General features: G+C 37.8%; 1 protein-coding gene across 1 annotated transcript; it reads left to right on the top strand.

Moving 5' to 3' along the window:
• The first annotated feature begins 2,065 nt into the window (after window positions 1-2,065).
• LOC109860403 (protein trapped in endoderm-1-like) lies at window positions 2,066-3,344 on the top strand. The gene has a single exon (XM_020439462.1). It carries the CDS (start codon window positions 2,127-2,129, stop codon window positions 2,706-2,708), a length of 582 nt encoding a protein of 193 aa, XP_020295051.1. The 5' UTR covers window positions 2,066-2,126; the 3' UTR covers window positions 2,709-3,344.
• The last annotated feature ends 8,643 nt before the right edge of the window (window positions 3,345-11,987 follow it).

Genomic DNA, 11,987 nt, shown 5'->3' with positions numbered 1-11,987 from the left:
AATAATTAATTTACCTTATTAAATATTACCTAGGAGTTATGAAACGGTTACGCAAAGCTATCCGCAAAAAAAGACCTGCTTTGTGGGGCAACAACTCGTGGATTCTCTATGACGATAATGCGCCATCTCATAATGCGTTGATTATTCGTGAGTTTCTCGTCAAAAACAACACCAATACCATTCAACAACCGCCCAATTCACTTGATCTGGCACCATGTGACTTTTTCCTATTTGATCGACTCAAAAAACCACTACGAGGAACTCGTTTTGAGAGTGTGGAGGCAATAAAGCTAAAATCGCTGGAGGCACTAATGGCTATACCAAAAACCGACTTCCAGAAAAGCTTCGAGGGGTGGATCAAACGCTGGCACAAGAACATCGCAGCCGACGGGGACTACTTTGAAGGGGACAACTTGAATTTTGAAGAATAAACATGTACTTTTCTTTTTATAAATAAATTCCGGTTATTTTTTGATCATGGTAGTATATATATATACTATATATATATATACACATGCATATATCCGCACGAACATCCTGCGATCGGCTCTTATAACCCTATATATATTCGTTTGAAATTTTTAAGGAGCCTAGAGAATCTTTAATTGTTGAAAATATATAGAAAGTTTATAGTTATTTTGTGCTAAGTTACAAACCAGTTTATTAAAAAAAGTTATATCGGAGGTGTTGCCGGTCCCGATAGACAATCTCGCAGCCACCACGGTCGGAGGTATTCCCTAATTTCAAGTATACAGTTTGTAGGTATTTTGTGCCAAAATGTAAACCAGTTTAAAAAAAAAAGTTATATTGGAGGTGTCGCCGGCGCGAAACAAATTTTTGTATCCGTTGTTTGAAGTCACTTTTTTATCATAAATGTATTATAAATTAAAAGTTTATAATTTGTAGTTATTTTGTGCCAAGATTCAAAACAATATATTAAAAAAAGTTATATCGGAGGTGTGGCAGGCACGAAATCACTACCCCGCGAGGAACATTGTTGAAGCGATTGGTATTATCGGAGATGTTACCGGCGCGAATAACGCGAAAGTCACTACCGTGCCTCTTGATTCCTCTCTCTCTCTCTCTCTCTCTCTCTCTCATATATTACAATTCTTTTTCTTTTCTTTCGTTTAACGCGCTGATACCGCCAACTTTTAGAGACAGTAAAAAGTGTTGATTAAATATCTCCTCTCTACTGAAATGCCTAATTTTCGCGTATAATAGACACGGTGTGCTCGCACAGTTTGAGCGCCACTTTGTTGCGCGTGCCTCTTGATTAGTACAGTAATATTTGTATTATATTATAGTGTAATATTGCAATAGAAAAATAATATTACTATGATATTGCAGTAATATTACGTGCTATGTGAGATATGTATTGCATCTTCATTACCACGAAATATTTACAGAATACATCCATTAGACTTCCTATGAACATTTAAAAAGTGAACTCTAGATATCTAATGGATATCTACTAGAGGTAACGTGAACGTCCATTAGATGTTTTCAATTTCCATCATGGATGTCTAATAGATGTTTACTGGAATGTTTTGTTCTGTATAGGAATATTGATCAAATACATAAGGAATATTTATCAAATACATATTTATCAAATACATATTTAATATGTATTTGATAAATAAATGATGCTACGGGTTATTATGTTCCTTGATTTTGATATTGAGCTGTCTGTTTGTTTGGCCAATATAAACGACATCACAATGAGAACATAAGATATTATAAATTACGTTTTTTGTTTATAGAGCGGAGATCATTATGTGTGTGTGTTTTTTTTATATCTCTTTAGTTGATATAAATTAATTATTAATTATTAAACTTAATATTAATTATTAACTCAATAATTATTGGGAAGTTTGCAATATGAGTTTTTATTTCAGATTGACTCAATCTATCTTCACAGTCCGGCTTGTCACTCTACACATACACATACAATCACACACACACACACACAAATAAGAAATAATAAAAAGTCAGTTTATAGTTAGAACATTGTTGTATTTGTTATATTATAATATAGTTATATTTTTGATTTTTTTTTTAGATATATATTGATTTCACGGTCAGACATATATAATCAAATATACACTAGTGGTGGCATAAAACTGATGTTAATAGCTATATGGACTGGAAGTTTTTTGATGCTATTACCACCTTTGTTGGGAATTTGGGGCACCTTAGGATTGGATCCAGCCACTTTTTCGTGTACCATATTGAAGAAAAATGGTTCCAGCCCGAAGAAATTTCTATTTGTTGTAGGTTTTATCGTGCCTTGTGTAGTAATTAGTGTTTCATATATCTGTATATATTGGCGCGTCCGAAGAAGTCGAAAAAATCTAAAGTCACATGCGCCAGAAAGACAACAAAGCGGTGGCTTTCAACGAAGGGAAGATTTCAGAGTGACAAAACTAATGCTTATTATATTTTTGTGCTTTCTGATTTCTTTTATGCCATTGATGTTAATGAATGTGATTGATGACAAAATGAAGATTCCGATACTTCACGTAGTAGCATCCATACTTTCTTGGGCTTCTGCGGTGATAAACCCTTTTATTTATGCCGGCACCAATAAACTATACAGAGAAGCGTATAAACAGATTTTGTGTGCTACTTCAAACAAAACGATTATGATCGCTTCTAAACCGGTACATTCTCATTCGAGTAAAATTTCAACACCCAATACGATATAAGAATAAGTTTTATTTCGAGGTATTTTATTTGTCTTAAATGTGTAACTTGAATAAAACTAATAAAATACTGATATATAGTAAAAACATATTATCCTTTCTTTCTTTTATAACAAAGTAAATATTTTGTAAGTGGAATAGAATAAAATATTGCTATCTTTCCTAGGAGGAACAATTGTACATTTTTCACTATTACAATTATTTTTTACACCTACCTTATATTAACTTAAAATCTACCGCATCTAGATAACCAAATCTGTCGAAACAGATTTTGCCAAATGTTTGTTATAAGTTTTGTTAGCAGAAAGACATCAAATATGATGCAGAGTTTGTTTTATCAAGCAATGTTGCAAACTTGCTAGCAAAAATATATCCAAGCTTGTTGACACAACATAACAGCAAATTACTGGCAAAAACCGTGCAAAGCTTGCACATAATTTGAGACCAAATTGACGCCAAATATGAAGCAAGATCTGCGCAACACGACTTGATAGCAAAATTATAGAAAAACCGGGCAAGACTTGCAGTTCAGTCAAACTATAGTATTTAAAGGGCCATAATTATATCTTGACTTATTTCTAAATTATTTATGTACACACTATTTATAATTCATAATATACATAAAATTACTTTTACATTTGAGTATTTAATCTATTTCCAATAATTAAATATTAAAATGACATAATAAAATATTTTTTTAACAAACTAAGTATTAGAAAGCCTATACGAGTGATGCTAGTTGTACGCGCATTTTACCATATATGTATGTATAAATTTATAAAGAATTATTGACATATATCCTAAACTTATTTCTACAAATTATATACATATATACAAATATATAATCTTTATACATAATATATATAAACTTATGTATAAATTTGAATATTAAATCTATAATAATTATCCTAGATAACCAAATCTGTTGAAACAGATTTTGCCAAATGCTTGTCGCAAATTTTGTTAGCAGAAAGACATCAAATATACTGCAGAGCTTGTTATATCTGCCGATGTCGCAAAATTGCTAACAGAAATATATCCAAGCTTGTTGACAAAAAATAATAGCAAATTGCTGACAAAAATCGGGCAAAGCTTGATAACATAACCCGAGACCACATTGACGCCAAATATAAAGCAAGATCTGTGCGACACATTCTGACAGCAAATTGAGAGCAAAAACCAAGTAAGACTTGCAGTTTGGCTAGATTTTTAAAGAATTATTGACATATATCCTAAATTTATTTTTACAAATTATATATACATATATACATAATCTTTATACATACTATACATAAAATGTTTAAATTTGAGTATTTAATCGACAATAATTATATAAATATTAAAATGATATCTATGTGAAATATTTTAGTATATTATACTTTTTACAAAAATTAATTGTCTGTATAATATTTAAGTTTTAATAATTTTTAAATTATTTTAAATAATTTTACAATATTTTTATATTAGTAAAAAAAATATAATTTACAATATTATGCACATACGATATTTATTGTTTATTTTAGTACATAATTGATTTTTTCTAAACAGATATAAGAAGCGCTTAAGTATTATGGCCAAATTGCACTCTGTTAGTAGAATCAATTAAAATTTCACTAATTGATTTAGTAATAAAAGGGTTTACTGGAATCAGTAATAATGTTACTGATTTGCAGTGAAAAACTGCCTTTTTTAGGTGTCAGTAATAGATTAGTTTTACTAGGAATCAGTTAAAATTCGCTGATTTACTTAGTAACAAATAGTTTTACTTAGAATCAGTAACAATGTCACTAAATGCCATTACATATTAGTTAATGACATTACTTTTAAAGTAATTGATTTTGAAAGTTTTAATGGCTCAATTAATAAAGTGCCCGCTTGGTAATCAGAGAGTTCCAAGTTTCAAGTTTCAGGTTTGAGTTCAGTCGAGATAATTTCTAACACAATGGGTTTTTCTACAAAGCAATATTAACAATAAGACAACGTAAAGAAAAATCAAGAAAACTTACTCGAGGACATAAATTATAAACCTAAATCATTTTTTTATATTATAAATGTCATTTTGCTATCAAATGTGTTGCGCATATCTTGCTTCATATTTGGTCAATTTGGTCTCAGATTATATTATGAAGCTTTGCTCGGTTTTTGCTAGCAATTTGCTGTTACTTTTTGGCGACAAGCTTTGGCAACAAAAGCCTAATGCGGACACAGTTAATGCCAATTTGCTAAATATTTTTGCTTCAAATTGCTGACAATTTGCTGGCAAACTGCGAACAAATTGTTTACTGGATATATGGTAATTACTTAAGTAATCGATAATTGTAGCGTCCGAATATAGTAATAGTTAAGGTAAGATCAGTAATATAATAAAGCTAAGAGAAACAACAATCAACAAAGCGTTTAGTCACCTAATCAGGAAACAGCAAAATTATTTATAAGTAATTGTTAAATTTCAGAATAAGTATTAATCAATGGGACCTAGTATTAGATCAGGATAAATTCGGAATTAAGAATTAGATGTTCTCTAAATTAACCAATCAGAAAGCGTAATCTTAATTGTTGATAGTAAACGTGTAAATGAGTTAAGGATAAAGATATAAATACAAATATGCCATTAAATATTACATGTACCTGTACATAAGCGAAAACCTTAACGCGCATGCGCTACCCCGCGAGCGACTGATGGGCGGAGTCATGCATGCGCCGAGTCTGTTTCGTCAAGCACATGGTGTAATAAAATAAGGTGTAACATTGCGCATAATGAGCGGGTCCCTGAGACAGCCAATCAAATTTGGGTCCAAGTACATCCGCGAAATTCAAATACATAAAGTAAGGGTAGGCTCATTTCTTTTTTTTCGTCTCTAAATTAATGTAATCAATAAGAAAAGTAACTATATACATAGTACTGTTGTGAAATTCAGAATGATTTCGGTCGGGCCATTAAGTAATTACGGAAGAACCGCGTCATTACTCAATCGACCCGAGTTTGCTAAAACAGTAACAAGCAGCATTCTCTTGTAAAGAAAATCTGCTTGTTTAGCGTAGTTGTTAAGTAGAATGCGTACGCGGCGTCGTCAGCAACCCACATGCAGTTACTAGGTTGCTGAGTTGTCGCGATCGATCCCTTTAAAAGATCGATCGCGAGTATCGGCGGACAGATCGTGAGTAGCTGTTGAATACTGTGTGGCTCCGAGTCCATCCGGAGAGTTTACCGCAGTAAAGCAACGGCTAAGAGTCAGAAGTAGCGTGCGACAAATGTACAAACAGTTGTAAAAGTGATATCTAATAAACTTTGTCAGTTTGTAAAAATCTCATTCTACAACCAAGTCCTACGACTCCCCGTGATCCCAACAAATTTTGGTGGCAGCGGTGGGATCGCAATAAACCAACTACCGAGACGGGATTCTACAGTACCTGGTACAAAGAAAATTCCGGTTGGATTGTGGAGACAACAAGGACATCAGGAGTTTTTCGGATAAGAAAAATCTACTACACTAAAACGTAGTTGTTTCGTGCTCGCACTGTCGGGCGCTTCGCTCCATACCCCGCAAGTCGAACACCTCCTGGCTTGCTCTGAGTTTTCTTTTACGCAACCAGTAACATATGCATATGCCCGCCAAGATTATTAAGACTATGCCTGTCGAAGTCGGGAAAATAAAACTTGGTTGTTTATAAAACGCGTTACTATCGTTATCACTCTTTCTAGCTATCCGCGTTACTTGTTTCTCTAGCGATTGCAACTGTGTTTTATTGCGTGTTACGCTTTCTAGCACCAAATTATTTTCTTCTATACGTACACTTTGTTTGGGTGCTGTAATATTAAAACGTGGTAAAAACGTACTTATTTTCATACCCTTAACCATCTGATTCGTACGCAACATTACATTCGCCGTGATTAACTTACACTGTTCCGGTAACTCTATCTTTCCAACTCCGGTTATGATTTCTATTCTTTCCGTTTCGTTTTCACATGTTACCCGCAGAGTTTCTTCCTTTAGAGTAGAAAACAACCACACGTGTGCTTTAGTTAACCTTACCCACACGGTTTGATTAGAAACGACGTGATCGACTACGTAATTTTCGTAATTTCCATTCTCGCTTAGAAACATTTGTGACTCGCAAGGCGCTCCCTGCGATAACCGATACACCGAATCTACGTTTTTGCAAACGTAGCGATCTTGCACATTCTTACAATTATTCCACTGTGTTTCTTCTACTATAGAGTATGTTTGTCGACTCGTGTCTATTGCCATCACCGGATGCTTGACTTGCATTGCCGCGAAAACATTGTCATGTTCGTGTACCGGCAAGGGTATCACTCTGTACACGCTGTAACTGTCGGAACTAATTAACGGAAACTTCACAACCGTGAATATATTTGAATCCTTGCAATAGACACTAATTGTAGCAAACTTTTTTATCTCCAACCAATTTTCCAGAGTTACGGCAAAAGAAAAACGTAGGTCCTGCACGAACTGATTATTTGCATCTTTTAGGCTCTGTATTTGTTCAAGCGGCACTATCTCCAATTTCGCAAATTCGGCGTGTACGTCCGTTACGTACTCAATTATGCCTTCGGCATCGAATTCTATCTCTGTCAGCAGATCGCCTAGCTCAATGAAATAATCTCTCAGCTCTTGCTGTTGAGCGTAATCATCAACTTTTTGAGTTATTTTTACCACTGCTTTTTACCACTGCTCGCAGCCTATTTTCATTCTTTTCGATAACACTTTCTATATTGTCCATATGGGCAATTGTGGCGTTAATTACTTGTAACTGAGCTCTTACGGTATGCTGAAGTATGGCCTGTTTATTACCTAATAGCCGAATTTGCTCCGTAATTACCTTTTCGTCTTCCGCGTCTATAGTGTCAAACAACACTTTGGCCACGAAACCGATCACGTTTACTAAGTCTCTTCGACTGCGCGTTGGTGTCCCTACTATCATTTTTATTCGTTTTACCAATGTACTGACCTTCTGTTCCCTGTGTCGCAACTCACTAGAAAAACTGCCACAAATTTCCTTATTTTCGTCGTGCACTGCCGTGTTACGGCACATGTCCTCGGTACTGTCTACCAATTTTTTCAATTGCTCCAACCTATCGTACATAGATGATACATCTAGCCTTATCGCTAATTTTCACTCTTTGTTAGCATGGTACATTACGCCTTGATTCTCGAAATATACCCCAGGGTTATGCTGGAACTTCCGGATCTTGAACTCCTGTTTTCCGGTCCCGTCCCACGCAACACACATGGTAATTTCTATTAGTAAAAACTTTACCCTGCAAGAAATATTTTAATATTACTTTTCGACCGCGCTTTTACGCTAAGTTTACACATATTACATTTTTTTTCCGTCGCGAAAGAGTATTAATCCGACTTTGAATTTACTCGATCCTATACTTAATTTCTGGTGTCAGATTTATGCTACACCGCGACTTCTCCTTCCCCTCCCTTCTTCGGAATAGAATATTACCGATCACTGTATCGGTTCCTCGTTAGTTTAAACCAGCGACAGATGCGTCAACAATTTTTAAGAGTCTTTCTTCGGTTCCCGCGATTCAAAGAGAACATGCCTTCCCGGTGTTCACGCTGTGACAGTACAGGCCAAACCCTCAGGCCCCTGTGCCTGGTGTACTGGCTTGATCTGCAGGTGTTCGTTGGTGAAGACTGGACCTTGTCCGACAACAAGGGTGATTCTGACTCAAGGGTCAGCTTATCCAGCGCGGCTACAGTGGTCGTTACGCGTGGCGAGAACGTTGCTACACTTCCCGCCGTTGTTGCGCCTGCAGAGCAACAACCCGTCACTGCCGATTCTCCAGACCCTTCAAGAACCGAGAACTTTCCTGAAAATGGTCCCTCCGACCACCTGGACTCCTCCTCGTCAGCCTCGCCGCTGACAATAACGATTTGTGACTCCGACGATGAAGTTATCCTCGTGGATTCACCACCAGCGTCTCCTTCCGTGATCACCCTTTCTGACTCGGAGTGAACTGGTAAATACCCTAATTTTCTATAAAGGCCTTGCGTCTATTAATATGTACATTTTGCGTGCGCCTTCTTGCTTTTATCGTGTAAGTAACATCTGATACTTTTGCCACTATTTCGTACGGACCAATCCATAGCGATTCCAGCTTCTTCGACCTTCCCGTTCTCAATGTTTTATCATATAGCAGGACATTTTCGCCAACGTTGAAAGATGCTGTTTTTGTCTTTTTATCATAATAACGCTTTGCTTTTTCTTTTCCTTCGCGCAGATTTTCCCTCGCTACGCGATTTGCGGCGCGTAATCGCTCCTTTAACTCTTGTGCGTGATCTTGTAACGGTTCGATTTTTTCGACAAAGCTTATTTCGTTATTTTTAGATTTAATTTTAGCTGCGGAATAGCTCGTCGGGATCAAGGTTTGGTTCAAGGTAAAGTAAAACAGAGTAGACTCGGTTAAAATAAGAAAACAGATAAATAAGAATTTATTCATTAAAAGGTAAAAGAAAGATATTTACACAATGCTTTGAAGAAAAAGCGAGTTTTAGGCAAAAGAAAATATAGTGGTTTGAAAAAGTAAGTTTCAAACAGAAAAACAATATTGTGATCTGAAAAGAGAGTTTTAGAAAAGTGATATACGTAACGATGCTTTGAAAAGTGAGTTTATAACGCTAGTTCAAATAACACAAATTCGAAAGATATTTATACGCAAGTTCGAAAAATATTTACAATATGGAAAAGTCGTTTCCTTACATAAATCGATCTTTGCGGATCGGCCGGTTCTTTTTCGCTAAGCGTCGCACGGCGCCGTTGTTTGGTCGTTCTCCTGGAACGGATCTAGCGAAAAGGCCGGTTTGCCTGGCGGAGAATACGAGATTTCCCGGGAGCGGATGCCGGTTTACCCTGCGGAGAATCAAAGATTTCCCGAAGTGGAGCGGAGCGGATGCCGGTTTACTCGGCGGAGAATCAAAGATTTCCCGGAGCGGAGCGGAGCGGATCGAATCGCAGAGTCGCTGTCGGTTTGCCCGACCGAGAAGAAGCTTCCCTAGATGCTTCTCTTTAGATCCGGAGAGTGGAGCAGATCTGATCTTGATTTTGGGCCCGGCTTTTATACTCGCAGTTTTCCGCGGGGCGGGATTGATACAATGCGCGGAAAACAATTATTTGTTACGTTGGTTGTTCCGTGGCGCGGCGGGGCGCGCGGTGCGAGCGTGGTATCAGCTGGCGTTTGTAGGCGTGGGAAATGCGCGGTGCGGGTGGCGCGCAGGCCGTTTGTAGCCGCGAGGAGCGCACGCCGCGGGTAGCGCTTATGCCGCTTGTTGGCGAGAGGAGCGCGCGGTGCGGGCGGTGCGGATGCCGCTTGTAGACGCGAAGAGCGCGCAGTGAGAGCGGTGCGCAGGCCGCTTGTCGGCGCGAGCAACGCGCGGTGCGGGCGGCGCCTAGGCCGGCAGCGTGTATTTCATATATGCTGCAATTTTACAGAGTTTATGTTGGCGCTATGCGCCGTTTTTGGACCGGGACGGACGGTCGGTCTCGGCCGTAACGAGTTGCGTCGTTACAATCTTCTAGACTATACTGTGTCGCCGGAGGTTTTCTTAAAGCCTTCCTTGTCTACCGTACATTAATTCAAACGGTGTAAACCCTGTGGCTGAATGTGGCGTAGTATTGTATGCAAACATGGCGTACGGAATCCATTCGTTCCAATCTGTTTGATTTTCGTTTACGTAGTGCCTTATATACTTAGGTAACGTCCTATGAGAACGTTCCAAAGCTGTATTACTTTCGGGGTGATATGCCGTTGTTTGAATTTTATTAATTCGTAATAATCTGCACACGTTTTTAAACATGTCTGCTGACAAAATTCGTGCCTCGATCTGTTAGTACCGTTTTTGGAATGCCATACTCGCACAGTATTTTTGTAACAAACTCTCTTGCTACGGTCGCTGCTTCCTGGTTTGAGATAGGTATCGCCTTACTTACTTTTGTCAAATTATCTTGGAAGGTCAATAAGTACTTACTTCTGTTATTTGTTACTGTTAATGGTCCAACAATATCAAGAGCGCATTTCTCAAATGGCTTTGCTGGCGTATCGGTGATGACCATTGGCGCTTTAACCCTTTTTGCCATTTTATTTTGCTGACAAGACGCACACTTCGAAATATACTCCTCCACATCCTTTGTAAGGTGCGGCCAATTATAATTCTGGCAAATTTTTTTTACGGTTCGCGCTATCCCTTGGTGCGCTCCTAACGGCGCATCGTGATACTCATACAGTATCTGTTTCTTTTCTTCTTCCGTGAGTTCTTGTGTTTCACTTGCTTCTTTGTTCTCATCGGTTTCCTCCGCTTTGTATGTACATACCTCGGGTTGCTCGATGTTTCGGCTTAACGCATCTGCGTTGGTGTTGGCTTTTCCTTTTTTATAAATTATCTCACATTCGTATTCCTAGAGTTTCAATCGCCAACAAATTAATCGTGACCCGGGGTCCTTGACACTGAATAACCACACAAGTGCCCTGTGATCCGTTACGATTTTAAATTTTACACCATATAAATATGGTCGAAAATGTTTTACGGCCCACACTATTGCCAACAATTTTTTTTCCGTGGTGCTATAATTTCGTTCGGCAGTGTTTAACACTCGACTTGCATATGCGATAGGCTTATCTTGTCCTACCGGGCCTTGTAACAAGACAGCTCCGATTGCGTAACCTGACGCGTCGGTTGTAACGATAAACTCTTTCGTGAAATCCGGATACGTTAGCAAAGGTGCGCTGCTCAATTTTTCTTTCAATATTTCGAATGCTTGTTGCTGTTCGGGCCCCCACTCAAACTTGACATTTTTTTTTGTTAACTGTGTCAAATGCTTAGCAATTCTTGAGAATTGGTCAATAAATTTCCGGTAATAGCCCACCAATCCTATGAATGCCTGTATATCTTTTACCTTTGTCGGCACAGGAAAATCTTTCATTGCACTTATTTTCGATGGATCTGGTTTTATTTCATTCTTGGTAATAATGTGCCCCAGGTATGTGACTTCCTTCCGGAAAAATTCACACTTGTCCGGCTGTAACTTCAAATTATTTTCTCGAAGTCGTTCGAACACATCCTTTAGTCGTTTACTGTGTTCCTCTAGACTGGCTCCATGTATCACTACAGGGTGCGTCGCCAAAATCCGGACAAATTTCAATTTGATATTCCCTCCGTTCAGTACCATTGGCAGATGTCGCGATTGGCATTCAAATAGCTTGACGCATGTACTAAACTACCATAACTTCGAAACAGTCGCAATGTTGAAACC

Source organism: Pseudomyrmex gracilis, unplaced genomic scaffold (genome assembly GCF_002006095.1).
Source record: "Pseudomyrmex gracilis isolate BER0280 unplaced genomic scaffold, ASM200609v1 scaffold_377, whole genome shotgun sequence".
Classification (NCBI taxonomy): domain Eukaryota; kingdom Metazoa; phylum Arthropoda; class Insecta; order Hymenoptera; family Formicidae; genus Pseudomyrmex; species Pseudomyrmex gracilis.
This window is presented reverse-complemented; position numbering and strand designations above follow the sequence as displayed.

Coding starts and splice junctions, on each gene's coding strand:
- LOC109860403 (XM_020439462.1), top strand. CDS start 2,127: ATGTTAATAGCTATATGGACTGGAAGTTTTTTGATGCTATTACCACCT.